This window comes from Tachypleus tridentatus, chromosome 3, assembly GCF_004210375.1.
Source record: "Tachypleus tridentatus isolate NWPU-2018 chromosome 3, ASM421037v1, whole genome shotgun sequence".
NCBI lineage: Eukaryota > Metazoa > Arthropoda > Merostomata > Xiphosura > Limulidae > Tachypleus > Tachypleus tridentatus.
This window is the reverse complement of record NC_134827.1, coordinates 83,595,638-83,620,675: the sequence shown is the minus strand read 5'-3', so window position 1 is coordinate 83,620,675 and position 25,038 is coordinate 83,595,638. Positions and strand designations below refer to the sequence as shown.

General features: G+C 32.7%; 1 protein-coding gene across 1 annotated transcript in view; it reads left to right on the top strand.

Annotated features, from left to right (window-relative positions):
• Positions 1-8,570: 8,570 nt before the first annotated feature.
• Positions 8,571-25,038, top strand: part of LOC143247368 (centromere protein K-like) — a 67,211-nt gene continuing 50,743 nt past the window's right edge. The window contains exons 1-4 of the mRNA XM_076495338.1: positions 8,571-8,761; positions 13,324-13,455; positions 15,681-15,819; positions 23,107-23,236. Coding sequence (XP_076351453.1) covers positions 8,729-8,761; positions 13,324-13,455; positions 15,681-15,819; positions 23,107-23,236 — 434 coding nt within the window. The 5' untranslated portion in view covers positions 8,571-8,728. The remainder of the gene's footprint in view (positions 8,762-13,323; positions 13,456-15,680; positions 15,820-23,106; positions 23,237-25,038) is intronic.

Sequence of the window (25,038 nt, the reverse complement as noted above, 5' to 3'; positions counted from 1 at the left end):
ATGTCGTGGGGGTGTTATAATGTGACGGTTAATCCAATACCATTATTCGTTGGTAAAAGAGTAGCCCAAGAGTTGGCGGTGACACTGCTAAATTAGGGATAGCCCTCAAGTAACTTTGTGCGAAATTCCAAAACAAACAAACAAACTTACAAAAGATGTAAGCGTTACCTAGTGTTTTGTAAAGGAAACAAATATAGTAGTAAACATTGTAACACAACATATTTATAACATTTACACTTGGCATTGGAAAGTTTATAACTTCACAGTTCAAAATTTTTGTCTTAATGAGATCTTTAAACTTGAATGTTTATATCTAAATCTATATTTTGTGCTTTGTTTCTAGAAAGAGAGCTTTTTCTCTAGAGAGAACTCTGGAGGATAGACTTGTACATCTGTGTCCAAAATATATTGATAATTTGGTCGAAAAATATCATTTATATATCTGCAATTGTAACTAATGTCCAAAGCTGTGGTAATTTTTTTTTTTCAAATTATCACAGGAAGTTACGTATTTATCAATTCAGACTAATAATTTACTCAAATTATTACTTTTGAAGTAACTGATGAAATATTACCATAGCTTCAAAGCTCTAACATTTTATTTTCATACAACATAATTAACAATTAACAACATATTTGTCCGTGTAGTTTTTACATAGTATCGACTTTAGTTTTGTATCTGGTTTTTGAACAAATTTGGTGTTTACTGGAATGTAGTGTTTTGTTGTAAGTTTTTTTTTTCCAAATGGTGGTTATTTTTTGCTGATGTCGGCAACATACGGTATGTTGTAGTATAATGTTTTGTAGTTTGTTGTATCTTGGGATTTATTGTTGTTTGTTTGTTGTTGCGTATAACTTTTTCAACAGTTTTTGGAGGACATTTGTTGATGCTGATGAAGTGTTGTTTTATATTCTTAATTTTATCCTTATTTTAATCGGGTGATCATATTTTTGTGGCTGTGTTTATTTGGTTTCTTAATATGTGGAGTTTTTGTTTTGTTTCATGTGCTGAATCCCAAAGAATGTATAATCCAGTATCCAGTGATTTTTTGTGGATTTCTGTTTTGAGTTGTGTATCAGTTCTGGTGACATCGAGGTTAAGAAATGCTATTGGTTAGTTGTTTTTTTGTTCAAAGGTGAACTTAATGTCAGGATGTATCGAGTTAACGTGATTGAAAAAACTAAGAGTGGGATTTGTAGATGTGAATCCAGCAACTGTATGATCAATATGCCTGCATAAGCATAGTGATGGGTGTAAGGCTGAATTCATCGGTTGAGGCTCAATCTGTGTCAAAAAATGTTGGCTAGAGTTGGTGACACAGGATTTCCCATACTTAGCCCATTTATTTGTAGGTAGTTTTGGCTATTGAACATGAAGTTACTTTTGGGGGTAGTGAATTCTATAAGGGTTGCTGAGAATGTGTATCAATGAGTTGGGGTCTTGGATATAAAGTACTAAATCTACCATGCAGACTTCAGTTGTTGGTACTTCTGTGAGGACAGAGATTACTTTTAAACTGACCGTTAAATCTTTATGGTATATTTGATTAAGAATAGATTTAAATTTAAAGTGTCTTTGAAAAGGAAGCCGACTGATGTTAGATGTCTAGAAAATCCCAACCCTCTATATTTACCGAGGCTGTAGTTAAATTATTCTTACGTCGACTTTATGGGTCGTTGTGAACAATCGGATTTGTGAGGTTTGGAGGTGCCGCAGAGTTGCGGTGTACGTGCGTGAGAATAAATGTTTTCTGAGATTGTGTAGGTTTTCTCAGTTGTTGTAGTATTTTGTTTAGTTGTTTTTCAAGTGTTTTTCTTGGATTCGTGTTAAATAGATATTGTTCATTTTTTGAATGTATTCATTTGTGTTCATTATAACTATAGCATTGCCTTTATCTGCTTTCAGAATGTTGTTGTCTTGTTCTAAGTTGATTGAAAAATTTATATATTTTTGTGTGAGGTTGTTTTTTTCGTTTTCTTTCTATAAAATTATGCTGATAGTTTTGTGTGAAAATTCTTTGAAAAGGTTGTTTAAAACACTTTATTGAAGTGTTTCGGGGAAATAGATGTTTCCAGTTCTACCTGGAAAGATAGATTGTTGGTTGTTGACGTTTTCTTCCTTCTGGTAGTTGTTTTCCGTTGCTTTGTTGGTGTTTCCATTTTGTTTAGAGTGGATCACTAGTCTTCTAGATAGGTCTTCCTGACAGGCTTTAATTTCGATGGATGGGATATTTCTAGGTATTACTGTGAAGTCGAGTCCTTTGTACAGTAGATGTATATCTTCACTGCTTAATTTTCGGTCGGATCTATTAATTGCGAAGTTTGTTGGTGGTTCGTCGTGTTGGGGTCTTTTTGTTGTTAGCACCTTAGTTTATCTAGTTTTTTGGTGTTGACACCTTAGTTTATCTAGTTTTTTGTTGAAGTTGACCCTCTTTTCCTTCTCGTTCTTACTGTTCATTTGATTGGTGTTGAATTGTATGAGTCCATAAATGGTTGAATGCAGCAGGCTAGTTGATAGTCTAGATTCATTTCTTGTTTCTGCAGGTCACTTAGTTCTTTATATTTCGATTTTAGCATGGCTTTTATTAGTTTTTTCTGTAAATTATAGATAATTAATGTTTGGTTAAAATTATTAGATAGTTTTGTGTGCACCAAATTAGGGATCAGTTTTCCTTTCTGCAGTGTTGGATGAAAGAAGTGTTATTTCTTCTGTTGATGATTTTATACAGATAACACAGAACACAAAGAAACACAAAAGACTTGCACTTCTCGTATAAAGACTTATATCAACACAACAATGTCCATAGACTGTGTGGATTTGAAGACTAAAGGCAATGTTGACAGTAAGTTGGCCACGGTTTTTTTAAATTGAGGTTGTATGTGACATGCACACAGATGGTGGTGGATGGACGGCTGGAGTATGTTCTACATTTGTAACTTACTTACTGTCAGTTGATGAGTATCTTATTCTTAACTATTTTCTGAAGATAACATATATACAAATGAAATATTAACCTAAGATATAACAATGATGTGCCTTCATAATTAATTATCCAAAGAAACTCAGACAGCAAAAATAATTAACAAGTTGAAATGTATTCTGATAACGCTTTATTTAAAACTGGTACAGAGAAAATAATTAGTTCCATTTGGTTGAGGAATATCTACTATAACTTTACATATTTTTTATTTATTTTTAATGTATTTAACTCTAACGATATCGAATAGTATCTAAGAAGCTAATTTATTTTTTAGCTTAAGACAATCTAACATGAGGCTATTATGACAAAACTCCACAGGATTTCAGTCAGTTTTGGCCACAGTGCAGTATGGGTTTGGATCTATGAACGAAGATTTTTGGCTTGGTTAGTAAGTTTCTTATAACAAATAATGTGTGTAAGTTGAGGTTAGAATGTACGTAAGCAACTGTACATTTATAGTTTAGACTACGTGTAGTTTTGTACAAAACAGTTCTGTATTGTGTTTCTGTTGTGTACAGTAAATACATAGAAATAAACCACAATACGATACTGAAATAATGTACATTCCACATAATATATAACAATATGATACGTAGAAATATGGTACTGGAAAAACATATATATTAGGCAATATGTAACCCAGAACTTTACGAAATGTTTATCTTCAACGCATGTAGACTTGCAATAGGAATCACTCTTTCCCCGTTTCGCCTCCGTTTCTCGTCACAGAAAACTTTATCTTTGTTCATTCGAATATTATTCGGCCCAGCATGGCCAAGCGTGTTAAGGCGTGCGACTCGTAATCTGAGGGTCGCGGGTTCGCATCCCGGTCGCGCCAAACATGCTCGCCCTCCCAGCCGTGGGGGCGTTATAATGTGACGGTCAATCCCACTATTCGTTGGTAAAAGAGTAGCCCAAGAGTTGGCGGTGGGTGGTGATGACTAGCTGCCTTCCCTCTAGTCTTACACTACTAAATTAGAGATCGCTAGCACAGATAGCCCTCGAGTAGCTTTGTGCGAAATTCCAAAAAAAAAAAAAAAAATCGAATATTATTAATGTTGTAATTTAAATGTTCGGTAGATGAAGCAACGGGTTATTAAGATTAGGCCTAAAACACGAAACATAATACAAATATAATAGTATTGTGTGTTTTTCGTATAACAAAGCCACAAAGGGCTATCTACTCAGCCCACCGAGGGTAATCGAACCCCTGATTTTAGCGTTGTAAATCCGGAGTCATACCGCTGTACTAGCGGGGGGCGTAATAGTATTGTGTGTTATATAACAATGTTACTACTTCGCAAACTGGTATGGTGGCTCATTAGGTGCAAGTGTGGAAACGTACATACAGTTTTTTAGTTTTGCATTTAACTTTCTGTGTTTTTTGTTTTCGTTTTTTACGGACGTTGTATTTCTTTATCACAACCCCATCCTCTGCAAATGTATTTTCACCAAATTTTATATGGATGTTAACTTGGCCCAAGGGAAGATACGTGCAAATTTCAAATTTAGTGTGTATTGTTGTTTTTTATGAGAGATTCTTTTTTTACAATAACGTATATTACACTAACTTTCTGTCCTGAGATAACCTTTCATAAACTATGAATTAACATAACTTCTGTCCTAGTAACGGGAACTTCAACTTGTATATTATAAATTGTGAAATTATTTGTTTCTAAATAAATTTCAATACAATTTTGTATTTAAAGAAACGATAAAACATTTGCCTTAACAAACCACAAGGAGTTAAACTTTAGAGTGGATTTAGAAGACTACAGAGGGAAAAGAGCCCACGCTAAGTTTTCATCCTATACTATATTGAACACGAGAAGACAATATCAGATGTTTCTTGGCTCCTATAGTAGCCATGCCACTAAGAAAATTTGTTGAGGTTTTTTTTTCTACTAAAGACCTCACATGAGCAAATGATTATCTTTGGCTATAGTAGTAGACTAAACATTGAGATTATGTCCAACATTTTGAAATTTACAGTCTTATGTTTAGCGTAAATGAAATAATTGCTTGTGATCTTTTATAACAGTGGTTCTTAGCCTGGATTCAATCGAACCCCAGGGGTTTAGTGAGTCAGCCTCAGGAGTTCGGCAGAGGTCAAGACACACACACTGTGTGTGTGTCCGTTCCGTTCACCCCACTCGTATGATTCGTGACGTCATGCTCCACTAAGCCATCATTGGCTGCGGCTGTACACGTCACATCACTTGGCCTGAATATCTGTTCTGCAGGGAACTTCGTGCGTTTAGCAGTTGACTTGTAACTGTAGTAATCGTGCGTCATTTGTGATTTTTTCCTAATCTTTCAATCCCTTCATACTATGTTGAGCAAAAACAGAAAGTGATCGGACGATTTGTTTTGGAATTTCGCACAAAGCTACTCGAGGGCTATCTGTGCTAGCTGTCCCTAATTTAGCAGTGTAAGACTAGAGGGAAGGCAGCTAGTCATCACCACCCACCGCCAACTCTTGGGCTACTCTTTTACTAACGAATAGTGGGATTGACCGTCACATTATTCACCCCCACGGCTGGAGGGCGAGCATGTTTAGCGCGACGCGGACGCGAACTCACGAACCTCGGATTACGAGTCGCACGCCTTACGCGCTTGGCCTTGCCAGGCCTATGTGATCGGACGAATACGTACAATATGGATTCACGTGTATAACGGAACATGATGGGAGTCAACGTCCTCAATGCATGATTTCCAATGCCAAGTTGAGCAATTCTAGTCTAGCACCGGCAAAACTAAGAAAACAAACACTCCCTAAAGCTGCATGAAGATGGGAAATACAAGAACACAACGCTTGCTGAATTCAAGATAAAGAGAGCAAGGTTTGATGAAAAGTCTACTTTGCCTGTTCTCGGCTTTGTACCCATTGACAAACCGATCCTCACAGCATTGTACGAAGTTGCGTACTTGATTACAAAGCAGGGCAAACCACACACCATTGGTGAAGCACTCGTAAAACCAGCTGCGTTGAAGATGGCGAATATCATGCTGGGAAAAGCTGCTGAAAATACGTTACCCTAAATTCCTCTTTCAAATGACACCATCAGCAGCAGAATAGATGACACGAGCGATGACATCTTGGCTCAAGTAGTTGCAGATCTGACTTCAAGCCCAGCAAAATTCAGCCTTCAACTCGACGAGACCACCGACTTTTCCAATCTAAGCCAGCATGTATTCATGCGCTATGTGAAGAACGACGAGATAAAAGAAGATTTTTTATTTTCTAAGCCTCTTACAACAACAACTAAGGCAGCCGACGTGAAGAAACTTGTGGATGACTTCTTCAGTGACAACGATCTTTCGTGGGATATGGTTTCTGCAGTTTGTTCGGATGGAGCTCCAGTCATGCTGGGACAAAACTCTGGTTTTGGTGCGCTGGTGAAAGCCGATGCACCACACATCATTGTAACGCACTGTGTTCTGCACAGGCATGCGTTGGCAACAAAAACTTTGCCTTCAAAATTGGCAGAAGTATTAAAATTGTAGTGAAATGTATGAACTTTATGCGAAATGTACCCTGAAGCACCGCATCTTCAAAGAGCTGTGTAATGAAATGGGCTCTGAATTTGAGGTACTTCTGTACCATTCTAATGTTCGGTGGTTATACCGGGGAAAGGTGCTGAATCGTGTTTTTGCCATGCGTGTGGAATTAGCCCTGTTTTTGCGAGAACACTAAGATTGTCATGCAGATTGCTTCAAAAAATTTGAGTTCATTCTCATTTTGGCGTGCATGGCAGATATCTTCAATGCTCTCAATCATTTCAATCAACAGATGCAGGGAGGTGGAGTTAACATCATCGAAGCGGAAGAAAACCTGAAGGCTTTTCAAAAAAGCTACCGTTATGGAAACGACGAACAGAGAATGATAACTTCGCAAACTTCCCCTGCTGAACGACTGTGTATGTAAGATCGAAGATGTATCTAAAATCGGAGACATTTCTGAACCCGGGGAATTGAAGCAAGCAATGCCATGCACTTAAATGAGCTCGCGAAGTCTTTCGACGGATACTTCCTCACCAGAGAGTTATATCCAGCATGGGTGAGACAGCCGTTCACGTTTAGTGTTGCGACAGCAAATGTCAATGATGAATATCTCGACGAAATCATTGAACTTCAGCAGAGCCAGGTTCAACAGCAACTTTTTAGAACAACAACGCTCTCAACGTTTCGGTGTCACCAAATCGTAGCGTACCCTCTTATTGCTAAAAAAGCCCTTGAGATACTCATACAGTTTGTTACAACGTATCTTTGCGAGCAATCCTTTTCGAGGATGGTAGACATAAAAACGAAGAAAAGGAACAGACTTTGTTGCGAGAATGATATGAGAGTGGTACTTGCCAAGGTGAAGCCGCGCATTTCTGAATTTGTCTTTGAGAGGCAACAGCAAAAGTCACATTGATTTGCAGTAAATATTTTTTTTACAATGTTTTTGTTTTTGTGTGAAATTTATATTTTGTTGGTTTTATTCTTTGAACACAGTGATATTGTGTGCAACTGATGCATCGTTCATTTTCTGCACTAATAAAATATCTACTTATGTTTTGAATTTGAAAAAAAAATCATATTTTATTTTTCCAATTACGAAGGGTTCAGTAAATGCAAATACAAAACTTCCGAGGTTCAGTACCTCCAACAAGGTTAAGAACCACTGTTTTATAATATTAGATACATTAAATGCTAATTTAAGATTCATATTTTATTTATTGCTACTCTAACCATATGTGAGAGTTTCTCAATATAAACTGTCGTAACTATACTGGCAATGAAAGGAAATTCTTGGGATTTATTGTTATTTGTTTGTTTTTGGTCTAGATTTTCCACGATTTTTGGAGGAAATTTGTTGATGCTGATGATATGTTGTTTTTTTTTGTTGTTGATTTCATCGTTAATTTTATCGGGTGAGTTTAGTTTTGTGGCTGTGTTTATTTAGTTTCTTAATATGTTGAATTTTTGTTTTGTTCCATGTGGATAGACCCAGGGAATGTATAAGCCAGTATGGGTGATTTTTCTGTGGATTTCTATTTTGAATTGTATATGGCTTCTAGTGATCTTGAGGTTAAGAAATGACATTTAGTTAGTTTTTTTCCTGTTCACAGGTGAATTTTATGTTGGGGTGTATCGAGTTAACGTGTTTGAAAAAACTAAGTGTGTATTCTGTAGATGTGAATCCAGCAATTGTATCATCAACATACCTGTACCAGTGTAGTGGTGGGTGTAATGCTGAATTGATCGCTTGTAATTCAGTCTGTGTCATAAAAATGTTGACTAGAAATGGTGACACGGGATTCTCCATACTTAAACCATTTATTTGTAGGTGGTTGAGGTTATTGAACATAAAGTTAGTTTTGGAGGTATACAATTTAGTTTATTGAGATTTTTCTATTATTATGATCATTTAAACTTTTAAAGTTCAAAAGTTAATTGCTTTCGTTATACAATTGCATCAATTTGTAGGTAATCAGTTATACAGTTCAATTTTTTAGAAAACAAAAAACGCTCAAGCCTCAAGTTCTGGTAAATATATTTCTTTAAGTGAAAAAACAACAACAAAACGTCCAAACATTTTTAGAGAGGGCGTTTGAAGTTAACAACGGTGGCGGATTTGAACTGTTGAAGAAAATTGTTTTCGTTGGTTACAATGTAATTTTCAAAAAATGAATGTTATTGAGGAACACTCGAATAAGTTGAAGAAGTAAAAAAAAACACTTCTAAATCACCGAAATGCAATGGCAAGTGACCAGTTCAAATTATTTGAAAAGGTAGGCATAATAAATTGCAATTATGTGGTGACAAAAATACAGATTAAGACATTCAATGTTTCAAAGTCGTACTAACCCTAACAGTCTAAAAGGTATAAGACAAAATAGTTTTGCCATTAGGTTGTACCTCTGTATGTTTACGTTTAAACCAAGTTTACAAAACACGCTAGAGCCTGCGATATAAGATGAACTTAAGCTTGTTATAAATTAACAAACGGTAAAAATTTTTGCTGCTGTCCATGTTGACGCATTAGCTTAGTTATTAATAATAGGAAACTTGGTTTCCGAAATGTGGTCTGTTAAGGTTATGCCAAAAAGTATGAAATTTAAAAATGAATTATTTCAACAGTAATTTATAATGTAACATTAACAAGAACTGTAAATGTGAGTTTCATGCATTTATGTGTGACACAAACAGTAGTAAGTATTAGTAATATACAAAACAGTTAACCAATAATGGAACAACTATAAGGAATTTGCCTCACTAAATCTGGCAAGTATATTTAGGTTTCTGTAAGTTATAATAACTGAATATCAAATATAGAATAATATAGATCTATATTATTTATAGCATTGACTAGATGAATTTGTAATAATTAATTTCTTAATTAGTAAAAATTACATTGGCAGATGTGATAAGCCTTGATAATATCACTGAGTTTAACCAATGTTACCAGGTTTTATTGGGGTTAGAACTGAAAACAGTACTAGTTAGGCATACACATAACAAAAAATTAGAAAAAAAAAAGTTGCAGTTGAATTTTGTGGATGAAATTCTGTCTCACTCATCTCCTCAGAAAACATGTAATATTTACTGTTCTATATCTCTTAGATACTATTGTATATTCTTATGACAGAAACTATGATCACTTTATGTTAATCACACATTTAATAAGGGTCTTAATTTCCCGACTATCAAAGGTGTGGTATTTTACATATGTTTATATGTTTGATTCATGAATGTGAGTGGAGTAAACAAACTTGATAGACTGTTTTCAAACTAGCATTTCAGAATTCTGTTACTTTGTTAATTTCTTGATTAAAAATATTATGTTTTTTCCACACATTGATGGAAATTCAACATAAAAAATAAAATTGACTAAGAAAGAAAATAAAAACTTAGAGGTGATAAATATCATATGAGGAAGTGAACTAAAGCAGATTATAATAAATAGAATTAGACAGTGATGCACATGCAGATAGAAATTGTATATTACGGGTAATAAAATTGTACATAATGCTTATACAATATCTAAGAAAGTAAATTTAGCAAATAAAACTTTTCTAAACAGTATAGTTAATACATTCAAATATGAAAATTGTCAGTAAAATATAAAAAATTACTCTCATGACAGTACATAATCTGATTTGGTTCTTACTGTTTCCATCTAAGGTGTCAGCTTTCTTCATTGGGTTCATTGATTTTTTACTTGGAGATTACATACTTGAGGCATATTGTTCCACTACTCTATGGGTGTTTGACCTTTACAACCCCTTACAACACATCCTTTTTTGCAACTTTGTTTCTCCTTTGGGAATAATCCAGGGTTTGCAATAGTATCAACAGTACCAGTTACCTGAGCATCTCTAATCATGTGATTTGAGCAGTTACAAATTCAAGTATTCTTCCTAGTGTGTTCTTGTGGGAAAACTTTTTTTTCACATCAAACCAAATTGTTAATTAGCTGTAAGCCCTTATGATATCATGACAATGGCAATAAACAATTGAAATCTAGGCTTTCTGTTGGTTATAAATTTATTGGGAGTTGCCTCAGAAAAATCTGTTAGCAAACTGTAAATTATAATATATCAGAGGTAGGTGTGGAAGGTGGTTTCTGAATGTTCATTTGATTATCCTTTAACCCCATAAGACTGAAAAAAATAAAAATATAGTTCCAGAATATCAATGATGAAATTATAGATAATATTTTACATTTTGCAGTTTTCTAGAGGGTGGACAAGAAAAAAATCGAGAAGACAGTTTAAGAAACAAATATCAAAATTTTCATATTAGGAGAATTTGAAGTTGTTTTTAATTATTTCTTTATATAATTAAGAACTTAAACTTGTATGAAAATTTGATTTATTGGCTATGGTTTGATGTCAGATTTGTTTGTATAACATGATAATTAAGTAGTTCAGTTAAACTTTAAATGTAACTCATTAAAATGTTGTGACATACATAACTTGACTTACCTACACACTAAAGGTTAATTATTCATCTACTCAAAGTGTAATGAGTCATGTAGGGACCTTCATGTTTTGTTCCTGAGTATGAGTCACAAGTTTCTACTATTCCATGCCATTTCCAATTTTCATGGTGAGATTCATTTATTGACAGAAGTATAAACTCAAAACTACTACATCAAATGTTTATAATTCTGTGAAAAGCAGTGCTAAAATACCAGAGGAGGTGTTTGGTCAAAACTATAAAGATGGAACATGTGATAACAGATATTCTCAATGTATGCTATAAATTGAGTATTGGTACTTCTAGTATTGAACAGTGAGTACCACTGGTACTGTCTGCAGACTCTGGAGTCGTCTAGTTTCGGGCTGCTTCTTTGGCTGTCTATTTAAGTTTCAACTTTCATCTGATATTTCATTCACTTAGGGGTCTCTCTCACTTTGTATTCCAGACAGGCTCAGCAGACTTCTTTGTCTTTGCAACACAAAGCTTTTGAAACTAGGGATTATATGTCTCATTGCCTTCAAGAGTCTTTTTTTTGGGGACACTGTCTTGTCATGCATCCCTTTTACTGTCAGTGCAGTTATTTCAAGAGATACACTGTTTCCTTTTCAACTCTCATAGTTGTAGTGGCCACAAGCTCCTGGTCATCACTTCTCCCAATGTTACCCAAACTTGTATTTATCTGAAACCTTGCAGAGATCAATAGTCAATCCATATATCTTTTTGCTTAATTATATGAGTTTTCTACATTTGTGGTGATATAGAACAGGTGGCTTTGTGCTTGATAACAACCAATCGTACAAGCATATTTTTTCACTACCTTTATTTCAGTGGAGTGCAATTCTGGACTAATTTTGGCAGCTGCTATCAAGAGATAAGGCATTTCTGTTTCTACTTTTTTGAGCAAGTGGATGCCCTCAGCCAGGACTTGTCTCATGTCTTCCTATATGTTAATGTTCCTTCAACTTCTCCCATGTGTCTTGGTGCTGATTCACAACATATATTGTAGGGTCTTGTTGGTAGCACCATATTGATAGATTTATTTGGTTCCATGTTTGCTATTATCCCATTTATGTTGATATTCTACCTTCTCTGTCTATCAACAGGTTTTTTATTATTTTTTTTGCTACTGGTCCAACTGCCAAAAGGCCTTTTTACCTGGTTATTCAGTCAAGGTCTCTACCATCTCAGACTATAGATTGGTTGGCCTCATTGACTACCTTTCATGTTTTTGTTATGATTATATTTTATTCACCCCTGTTCTTTTGCTTAATTCTGATTTTTCCTAATTCATTTTTCCTCTTGTTCTGTTCCTTTGCATGACTGAAACCTTAATGTAGTTCTACAAGCTTTTATCTTACCAAGGCCCATTTTGAACACTTAACCACTTTTTTCTTTTACTGTCACTTTATTTAAATTTGTTCCCTTCTCATTTTTGCTAATGGTTGTTACAGATCTCATCTTTATGCATTGGATGCCTTCCCACACTTGGTTTCACAGATCTTCCTTGATTTTATTTTTTGATTGCTTGTTTTTACTTGGGTGAGAGATTTGACGGGTAAAACAATGAAGTATGAAGTAGGGTGGGAATTTATATGTCAGCATAGTGCAGGTCACCTTTTCTATAATATACCAATTTCCTGATAGTTTGGCCAGTTGGATTGTGCAAAGCATTCTTCTCACATAAAAGGTAGGATTTAGACTTGGTTTTTCTGTTAGATGAGAAAATTAAATAGCAAAACACATATCAAACTGTACTGTCTGATCATTTCCCTATCCACACTATGCTTTGTGCTCAAGTTAATAGTTCCCTTACCTGAAAATTCATTTCTGATAGATGTCTCTCTGCACATCTTCCCATCTTACCTCCATACTACTTGTGCACATTACTTTTGTTCTTCATAATTATGAATTTCATTTTGAATGCAAGTGTTTATGGGAATGTATTGTATGTTGAAAATGTGTTGACCTTTTATTAGTGGAAGGCTACCATTGTAATGTAATGCACTAGTGGAGTTCACATTACAACTTATCTAAGGTAGAAGATAGTTCAAAACTAGTGGAAAAATCTTAAAGGTAGAAATAAACACTGTGTGCAGAGAGGTATCTATCACATGAGATGCATATATATGTGTATTAAACATCACTTACTATTTCTTCTAGATACAATATTTAATGAACAAATACTATAAAATAACAAAATATTAGGCAGAATTAAGACTTATCAAATTTATGTAGAATCAGGGGGATATATTTCATTGCAAACATACTTTTGATATAAGAGAATGTTTTAGTTACAGAATATCAAAAAAGAAAATGTATTTTTGATGTGCTGTCTTAGATATACAAGATATGACTATATTTTTATTAGGTCTCCTCTTTGCATAAACGTGTCCTGGTGTTTGATTCAACAGTCTTAACACAGCCATCAACATCAATAACAAAACAAGATATAGAGACCTTGCATTCAAAAGTTGAAGAAACTCAAAACCATTTGAAGGAGGTAAGCTTTGTATGTCTAGAAAAAAATATATGTACATGTTTCATCAATTACAGTTATAGTGTTTATTCACTAATAACTATGTATTTGATCAGGAGAGAATTTATTCCTAAATTACAATGATGTGTAAACACAACTCTGGTATTTCAATATGAAGTTGATATACAAAATATATAGCAAGATTCATGTCATACAGTGTTCACTTTCAAATAAAAGTTTAAAATAAAGCATGGTTCTTGTATGTTAACTAACAACTGTTGACTGGGGACAAAATTCTGAGTTTGTATCACAATTTGTGAAGCAAAACAATCTCAGTTATGAATCACTTTCTTCTTTGCTTAACGTAACATGTAATTCATACCTTTCTATTGTATATTGTCTTTGAAACCTCCCACAACACAGTGAAAGTGCTGTAACATTTTAGTTGATATACCAAAACTTACATTGATGTTCATTTCTCAGAAATTCCTGCAAAATGGCACATAAATTATTTTTAATATTTATGACATGGATATTGCATGCACATACACTTTTAGTAGTCTGTTTATGACATTTGGAATGCACCATGTCAACACCTGCAGTCTAGCCAACTTCACTAAAGCGCATACGTACAGTACATGCACTGCACATTTATCATTGAGCTGGTTACAATGTCTGTCAATATAGGTTTGGTCCAAAGGACCAACTGTGTGACCATTTTTATATGTATATATTTTTAATACTATAACTTTTAGTGCAGGATGCATGTCATCACAAAATTTGGCAGGCGTTTAGTCAACATTATAAGTCATTTGTACGTGAAATCAGTTTTTAATAAAGTGTTTTTACTAAAGATTTGTCCAGGAATATATTAAGTGGTTTTTCTGTTTTTAACCAGTGTGTGTGCAGAATGATTTTCTTCTTAAGATTAAAAATACTTCACGTCATTTCAAAAATTTCAAATGCTATTTGTGAAACTTCTAAAATCTTCTAAATACGTTTGTACTTTTTTTGAGGAGTGATAAATTAGAGAAAACTGTATGTTTAGAGAAAAAATATCACATTTTTCACACTTGGGATATTCAGGATCTTTTTCTAATGCTGCATTATAAAATTAAGAGCTTCAAACTTGTTTACTCTTAAAATATGGATTATAAGATATATTTTTCTACTATATTAACTGGTGTAATATTAACAGCCAAAAAAATGATTTAATTAAATTTTGAATGTAACTTACTAAAAATCTTGTGACATGCACAGTGAAAGATGCTCATTACTGCTAAAAATCACTATACACTTCCTTCAAACAACCAGAGACCATGCTGTTAAGAGAGTGATGAGGTCTGGACAAAAAATAAACTAGATTAGTTTGAAAAACTGTTTGTTGCAATTTTGTTCTGTTGCAGTATCTTCAAGTCAAGGTGTTGAAATATACTTCAAGTTGCTATTTTTTTTTTTAATTATTATAAGCAACTTGGAAATTAACATTTCATGATAGCAGTTTCACTGGCAAACATAGTTGGTGTGAACATGCTTTGTATTTATTGAGGAAAACTTGTATGCTGAATAGGTGAAATGGAGAAGTGTCAGTTCTTCACATTACATAGCTACACAATAGCAGATATAATAAATAAATTTAGTATTCCAAAAATTGTTTATTTTCAAAGTCTAAGGAGACTGAATTCAATCTACAATTTGATCAGTGTGTGTTATTAGGTTTTACTAGTTTCAGAGAATACCACTCCACATCAGTTAAACAATTTTTGGAATACTAAGTTTATGTATTATATCTTTTGCATGGCTGTGCAATGTAAAGTACTAAACTGTGGCCTTTAACACTTTATTTCACTATCTATTCTGTATTTAGCTTCTCATCATAGTGAACACAAAGCACATTCACACCAACTGTATGTTTGATATATTTCATTATGATATAGGTCTAGCTTATCTCTTTGGTTTATTTGTTTAGGGTGAGTGATGAGGAGTGAAATTCTCTAAAACTAGTATAACCCAACAGCACATTGATCAAAGTGTAGATTGAATTTGACTTCCCTTGAACTAATACTTCAAAATTAAACAATTTTTGAAATACTAAGTTTATTTATTGTTTTATTTGTGCATAATAGTTAAGACTTCTTTTCCTATGTTATATGTTTTTTACCAGAATTAAAGTTTCTATACAATCTTTTGTGTACCATTTTTTGGTTTTATGATCATGTTTTTATATATGCAGTTATTTGTTTTTTTAGGTATATACGAGAATAGAACAAGCTGAGGCAGAAAAACAACAGTACGACATTTCAAACAATCAGCCTCTTGAGGTTTTAAGATCTAGAGCAGAAAGTCTTCAGGCTGAAGTTGACCAGCAAATGAAAAGATCACCATCTGGTAAAAATAACTTCTTTTAAACCATATGGTTGCTGTGTAATGTGTTTAGCTAGATAAGCAAGTCTAAATAATCAAACTTGTTTGTTAGCACAGTTTGAAATGGCAGTGACACTGGAAAATGTTTGATGTATTTGTGTATTACATCTTATTACCTAAGATTGCCCAAAAGTAGTTTGTTCTTTTTTGAAAGACAAAAGTGAATGCTAGAAAAAAATACCCCTGAAGATTCTAAAACATTTTCAGTCTGCTAATATTCTGATAAGATAATGTATCTGCATGTATGAAAATATTACATTTTTTGAGTTCAAAGTAGAGCAACAAATTTTATTAGCAATTAAAACTGAAAAATGTTTTCTCTCATGTTTTGTTATTTAATTAAAATTATATTAGATTTTAATATTAAAGATTTCTTTGAGCAATAATTTAAACTTTTCTGTCAACAGCATATGTCACTAAATATGGGATAGTAAAGTGTAAAAATTAAGATATTTAATTGACAAATTGTTTTTGTTAAACTAAATTTGAAGATGTGAGAGGAGTGACTTTCATTAATAGTTTTCTCAGTTTTTGATTTAAGTGACTGTATTGTTTTCAAAAATCTTTTATGTGGTTAACATTTACAATTGTTTTTTTCCATATTTATTGAAATTAATGTTATTGATACAGCACTTGATTTTATAATATCCCCATTTATCAATAAGTACCAGGTTAATTAATTTGGACTTTTTAAACTACAGGCTGTAAACAAGAAGTCAGTTTCTAACTTACCCCAGTTTTTTTTTTTTTTGTTAAATCAGTACTGTGACATTACTGGAATAGTTTAAGTAGTTTTGCATGCCATAACTTCTGGTAAAACAGGACATTTTGTAACTACGTCTGAACTGAATTATCTCTCCCATGGACAAAGCAACTAACAACACTTTTTTTTTCATGGGTAAAAAATTTTATGTTGTAGCTTTGTGCAAAGAACTAGAATTTAATTTTAAAACAAAGCCTTCAAATAATGATGTATATAAATCTGTCAATACAAAGTATCATACAGGACACTGTACACTTTCACCATACTTTTCTTGCAATCTTTAAAATCTAGACATAAATACTTGAATTATTTTGGATTCTACATTGTATATAATTCGAAGATGCATATAAATGAAGTTTTTTTTCTTGTGCTAGAAAAGCTATGATTAAAGATTTGTAAATCTCAGCAGATTGTAGTCTGAAATACATTAAAAAACATTCAAACACAGACTATAATATTACCAGCCTTCATTGTTGGTCATAATTTCCTTGCATGTGAATAAAAGCATAAAACTTTGGGGCAAAATGGTAGAAGAACTTGATTTTAATTGTCATTATGCAAATCTTCCTATTGATAAAATTAGTGTTTCACCTACACATTCATGATAATTCATTAGTTCTGGTAAAATAATGCTTTATTTTAGTAAATACAGATGTTTTTTATTATAATGTTACTCATAAAAAATACCATTTGTACAAGCTATGTATTTATCACTTGACAGCAGATTTGTGCAGTTCAGCCAACAAATTCAACGATACCTAGAGAAGGGAACTATAGCTCATAAGATGCAGATTTATATTTATTCCAACTTGAATTTTGATGCATTACAAAAAGCTTAATAAAAATACCATAGCATCTTTGGTTTGTTCACAAGGATTGAGTTATTAGTTTTGCATGTTACTTTTCAGGCTGGCTATTGCACCTTGCATGTTTTGTTGAGTGGTTGGTACTTTTCCTTGACTGCTCCTTACTTGGTGCTTGTGCTTCCATCATTACATTGATGACTGGCTCCATCAAATTATGTACAATACAAACACATAAACAGTTTTTTCTTAGAGGAGAAGCTTATGTTGGTTGGATCATCAAGATGGAGAAGTCTGTCCTTGTACCTACTCAATATTTCATCCAGTTCAGAGTATTTTTAAACTCCTGCCTAAGGCAAGCCTAATCTTTTTCCCTTTGTCCACAGTTAATGGAGCTATCAGTCACCAAGTCTCTAATTTTACCAACCTTTATTGTATGTGTTGTTATTTTAAATTTGAGGAAATAAGCTACCATGGAAGCACCTAGGTTGTGTTCACACATCATCCTTCAGTGGACATTGCACAATCAATGGAATTCACATGGTAGCTACAGAGAGACAATACCATGGAGGTGTTCCTTCCCTGTCTCTTCATCCCAGGTTATATCTGTTTACAGATGCTTCATTTGGAGTTGGGAAGCATGTTTGCAGCATCACAGGGTTTCAGCTCATTAGTTTTTAGTTGAGGCAACTTAACACACCAACATTTAGAACCACTGGTCATTTGTTCCGTTTTTGATCATTTCTTTCACTCAACTCAGGGAAAATTGTTTATGATCCATTTCCACAGTTTGATAATTGTCTTGTTCATCAATTGCTAGAATGGCATCCATTTACATTTGCTATGTTTCCAAATGTTGGAACTATTCTTTTGAGCCCATGCTTTTTGCATGCACATTTCATTGTGTCTTGTTCCTTCCAGATGCCTTCAATCTGGTTGTGAATTGTCTTTCTTGTCCAAATCAACTATTCCCCCTGAGTGGTCTCTTGTCCCTTAGGTTTTCCAAATGCTGTACACAGAATAGGTACACCTCATTTGGATGCATTCGTCACACAACACGATTCCAATTTGTCTTTGTTGTAGTCTCTGGCTGTAGATGCTCCTAGTCCAGATTAGACTAACCAATCTTCCAATCTGTCTCCTACTCAGAATCATATTCATCTTTCAGTTCACTCTGTGCCATGTATTTCTCTCTGCACCTTTCTGGTCAGTACATAATTCCCATGGATCATCTTACCAGGTTTGACAACTTACTTTTTCTCTGGTAATTCATCTTTATCATCATTTAGGCCAATCACTTACGCATTTAGACAACACCACACACATCTCTCATTTCCAACATCAAATAGTTGTTTCTTTCTTATCTGGGTATTGCATTCTTCTTGTTGCCATTATACACATGATGGTTCATATATGAACCAGTAAGCTTACTTTTCTTTCTTAAATTTTTCCTTACAGGATTACTTCCTTTATAGGTAATGAATCCTGCTCAAGTGGCAAGTAATGCCTGTGCAGGTATACTTCTTACTATCATTCAGTTGACCCTCCCATTACCTCTTCTTCTTTCACCATCCATTCTTCATCAGTCTTCAATACAGTTCTACATCTTGTCTCCTACACACATTGTCTTCATATTTGTAGCATCCATTTTATCTCTTTCTGTTTGACTTTTCTCTCTCCTGGATTTTCAGGGAAAGTGGCAGATTTTTTGCTGATGGTCTCTGCACCATGAGTTCTGTTCTTCCTGACTAATTGCACTCCATGTTGAAGTATTCCTCCCATGGCTGTTTGATCATAACTTATCAGTATCTTCTATCAGGATATCGAGCAGCCTTATCTAACACCATCTGTTTTACCAGATACCACAAAGTGCTTTCCTTTTCCACCGTTTTCCTTTTGCAGTATTTCTTCTGGATTGATTGTCATTCTTGTCTTATTGAATTGCCAGATTGGGATATTAATGCTGTTTTCCACACCCTTATCCTTTCTCCCTTTGAACCTATAGCTACCTGTTCACTCTATCATCTCTCCCTGAAAAACCTAGTTCCTTCTCCTTTTGGCCTGTAAAGGTCAGGGATTGGACATATTCACCATTGATGTTCATGTGGCCAACTGTTTCTTCATGCTGAGTTCCATCCCTTTCACATCACATTTATACCATCATTCACATCCAGATGAAGTTCTATGTCCAGTTATTGCTCTTCATTGTTATATTTTCTGCATGGCTCCTTCCTTGTTATTCATTTTTTGGAGCCCATCCTTTGTCTAAAACCTCTCACTTTCTACTTTCATGTGCAGGAATCGTCAACTTATTTTAATTAAAGTTTTCAATATCTATACCAGCCACCATCTCTGCAATATATTCAGATTACTCATATTCTTACTTTAGGTTGAATCTTGTTTGAGAGAAACTGTATAACTAAGTGAATATTACAGTAAAATTTAATACTTTTTTGATTTTTGACAGATTATTTACCATACTTTTACCATGTATACATGAAGAGAAGTGTTCAAAAAGTACAGGCAAATTAATTTTTCTTTGTAAATGTAGAAACAATAAGAAAAACAGTTGTTTTTAGAGTTAAATCATTCCTAAGTTCATATTAGTGAGCATTATGGGTAGTGTTAAATGTAATCTACACCAAACAACTGTAGGTTTTAGAGTAATTAATGGTGAATTGTCTTGAGTAGTGACAATGTTTGAATATTAGAAATATTTTATTAGATTCTTATTTAGAGTAACATTCATTAACACTTTCATTGTGCTATTGTGTTTGTTGCATTCAAAATTTTAAATTTTATTGTTTTAATAAATTATATGCTATAACTAAGGTGCTCAACTCATAATTTGAGGGTCGCAAGTTCGAATCTGTGTCACACCAAACATGCTTGCCATTTCAGCCATACGGGAACTTTAATGTGATGACCAAACCCACTATTTGTTGGTAAAAGAGTAGCTCAAGTGTTGGAAGTGGGTTGTGATGATTAGCTGCTTTCCCTCTATTCTTACACTACTAAATTAGGAATGGATAGCCCTTGAGTAGCTTCGTGTGAAATTCAAAAACAAACAAAAGTCACACCCTTCTTAATATAATCTGTCTTAAACAAAAGTCAATAATTCTTTCTGATACTTACTACTGGATTATTTATATTTGTAATTTACACCTTTCCTTGTAACATTAGCTTGTTTTCTTGATTGATTTTAAGTTCTGCATCAGTTTCATTGTTTGCTATCACTGAAATTATTTTAAGGAGATTGCTTAGGTAACTTACTTAGGAAGCCAGTAACATTATAACAGTTTTAGGTTGTTGTTTTATTGTTGCATGGTAATATCTTGTGTTCTAAATTTCATATTCAAAATAAATGAAACTTAAGTACTATCAACACTCCTGCAAAAAGAAAAGGGTTAACTTTATTCAAGACTTCAAGAGCAAAAAAGAAAACTTATGTTTCAGTACTAAATTTCTTATTATACAAGAAATTAAGATGTAGAAATCAGAAAATAATTAGGTGAGATAAGTAATGATGATAAATGAAAAAAATAGTCTCGATAGTATGAGCACATCTTATGGGTGTAGCATTGTGTAATTTCATTAATTATCTTGGTGACCCAATGTAAAAGCTTCTTTACTGTGATAATTTAGTTTGTTGCTAATCTAAGTAATAGTAGAACAACAGATCTAAATTACCACAAGATGTGAATTGTAATAGCTTTGGTCATAAGACAAAGTAGTGTGTAATTATAGGAAGAAAGAAATGGTTATTTAGATTTATTTCATCGTTTCTTGTGGTGGTTACAAGATCAGTTAAATGGACTAAGTTTGCTTACTTTGTTAAGTTGGAGAAAATAACAAAAAAATACATGTACTGACAAAAAAAACTCATTATAGGAGGTTTTAGAGGTTATACAATTGAACTTTAAAAATTGTGAAATGACAAAAAGTATTTTTAATTCTAACATGAAAATAACTTTATAGTGAGGCTAATAAAAGTGTGAGTCAAACTATGACTCCATAAATTAACAGACATATCATTAGTAAAAGTACTTAATTATAAAAATCTGATGTTTTTATGTACAAAATAGTTAATAGTTACTGAAAGGTTCCTAATTCTGTAAAGTTACATTTGAAACATTGTAATTTATAGTGTGTGTGTGTGTGTATATATATATATATCATGGTTACATGGTGGTTGCAGAGGGCTAAATAACAATGTTTGGGGTTTCTGATGTAACTATTCAACTTCAGTTACAATGATTGTGAAGGTGGACAGCCTGGTAATAATATATTCTTTAATTAATTCCCATTAATACGTAGTAGTGCATTAAAAATACCTTCAATAAAAAATATAAACTATGTGATCATCTTTTGTCTCTCCAATTGCATGTCTAATATCTTGGCCCATTCTTTATAGTTTTACATTTTTAAAAGTTGGCAGGTCTGTTATAAGTGGTCTTACATTGGTGAGTTTGTAAACATTGATAGGACAGCCATTTATGATGAGTTTAGATATTCAGCTTTAATATTCCTTGATGAACTGTGATCATAGCATAGAATTTTTGTGTTCCGCTGAAGACTATTCAGATACTCAACTACGTGAAATTTAATTTTTGTACTTAATTTATATCAATAAATTTAGAATAAAATTGTAGATTATAATTTAAACTTTAATATTACATATGAATTAATTTCTACATTTAAAAGTAAATATTAAAAGAATGCATCTAAATACATATTTCAGTGAGTCACGTGGTATATTGAATGCAGCACTGGTTAAAAGTTAGAGGTTTGTAATGTCAAAATACTAAATTTATAGTTTTGTACAAATTATGAACTAAAATTACCAATACTGACAAGCTAGAATGTACAATAAGAGCCTTGTGTATTTTTAACTTTGCTGAGATATTGCTTATGTGCTGATAAAAACACATTATTTGAAATGGCCTTTTATATAGACTTCAATATATGACGTGAATAACCAGTCGACAGCTCAGAATGTCCCCTGATGAGTTTCCTCGGCTAATTTGAACTGTGAAAAGACCACCACATTCTCTCAAACCAAGATTTCATGAAAAAATTTTTAGTAAAAATATTTTGCTAAAAAATATGATTTTTTTGTATACAAAAACCTTGTAATCCTTATTAAAAGTCTGCCAAGGTTTAAGAAGTTACACATACTGTAACAAAAGTTGTAGAGTAAATACTTAACATATGCAAATATGTATATGAACTTGTATATTATACCATGCCCATTTCAAAAGGGTTAAGATATAAACAATTTATGGACTTGTGCCACATATTTTATATTATAATTTGTATATTCAAATTGTTTACTAGTGTAAATCATATTTCTGTTGTAATCACAAATGTTTGTTTGTTTTGTACTATTAGATTACTGATAATGGAAGTTTGATGACTGAGACATTTAATAAATGCTTTTTCTTTATCATTATGTGGATTTAATGCTGAAAAATATGTTTATATAAATTAAACTGAGCTTTCAGTTTATGGAGTTTAAAAGTTTTTTGCTTGTATATGTAATTAAAATCATTATATTACATGCATAGAAACTAAAAATGAGGGGACAAAACATTTGAAAATGATATATGTTAAGTATTTCTGTAGAATGTATAAGATATGTTACATAAGGCAAAAACTAAATGCAGAATTTCACTTCCTTTATAGGGTTTTTTAATCATCCTCCACTTCTGATGGCCTTGCTAAAAAAACACTTAGAAACAGAAGTCAGTAGTCTTCACCAGGTATTAGCCACCATCAGATCACAAAAATTGTCATGTGAGCAATATATAAACAGGTAACTTTCCTGTGTTGAATATCTTATTTTTTGTTTAATGGGAGAGAAATTTTGGTTTGAAAACTGGAAAATATTCAAAATAATTTTTTTCTGTATATTATTTTAATTGCACATAAACTGTATTGACAATTAATCTTTAACTTTTGTATTTGTAAGCAGTTTAAGTCTATTATGGTTATAAAGCATTTTAAGCTAGTGATCTCAGTGGCAAAAATGTATGCACTGGGTAGTTGTTAATTGCATTAGAAAATTTCATGCTGTACAAATGTTGTGTCACATTTTTGGAAACTTATTTTACTTGAACATGCCATCCAACAAGAAGAGTTTCTCAATCTTCTGCACATATACTGAATAATTCTTATACAGATAAACAACTTATTGATTGTTTTTAGGATTTTTTATTCATCCCAAAGAATAACTATTTTTGCTAGAAAACTATTTTTATCTCTTAATTTTCAAGCATTTCCCTTAATTTTTACACAGGTATTTGTTGAAATCTTTTTTATGCCATGTGAGGTGATTTGTTCATTTACAGATGAAACACAGTTTTTCAAACAACTGTGAAGAAAGTTCAAATATAATTAGATATAGTAAGAATTAGACTAGTATTTGATGATATTGTAAATACATACGTTTCAAAGTGTGTTTTTTATAGTTTCTGTAAATATTCTTTCAGTTATTTTTGTTTGTGAATTTTGAAAGCTATAAAAGTTATATAGATATAGCAATATATATTTTGTATGAATGGAAGAAGTTACATGACTGGAGGTTGTTTTAAAAAGGTGTCCTGTTGATTATGATTTTTTGCTTAAAATTAAGGTTTTATACACTTTAATAGATAGGATATACCATGTTTTCATTGTTATATACTTATAAACACAAGTCTGTTTTTTATTATGTTTACCAAATAAAATTATCATCAAATCAGACAACAACAACATAACAACAACGTTTCTGTCTCTGCTACTTGAAAGAATGCAACTGTTTCTGAATAATTTGATGATGCTGGTTCTAAAAGTCATTTTGAAATTTCTTATGACCTGTAGTTTTTGAGTTATGATAGATTTATTATAAATATTCTTACATATCATGAAAGTCTTGAACATAGTCTGAATATATTTTTAGAATGTTATCTTATTATACTCACATTTTAAACTGGTATTGCTGTTACAAAGTTATTAAAGGAAAAGTTAAGCTTTTTCCAAGTGATCTATGTGTAGTGAGTGATAACCACAGTGAATGCTTCTATCTGGATATTTCTATAATGGAACAGAGATATCAAGGTTGATAGAATCCAGCAATAATAGGAGAGTGTGAGAGGTGTGTATTTTAGTAATATCCTGCACCACATTTCCAGATGTTCATGAGTATATCATTAGTCATCACAGCAGAGTTTTTACTTTTTGGATTTCCTAAGAAATTTTTGACAACCAGTTTGAATGACTTCCAGACAGTTAGATCTTTCTGATTGAATACCATTTCAAAATCATCATCCATTAGCATTTCTGAAATCTGTAGCCTTTTGTTTTTGCTTCAGTAACTGTTTGGAAACTTGTAAAACATATCTGAAACCACCACCATCTGTGTTCATTCCTTTTGAATAATTTTTCATGAGTTTTAGTTTAACCCTCTTATACTGGGCATCATTTTAGTGAAGTAGATTCAAAATTTAAATTACTCTTGTCATCTCAATAAATATAGAAAAAACTTCTAATAATCCATATTTTAGTGGTATACAAGTTTTGACTTCATAATTTTATAAGGCAATATTACAAAAAAAAAAACAAACCTGAATTTACTCT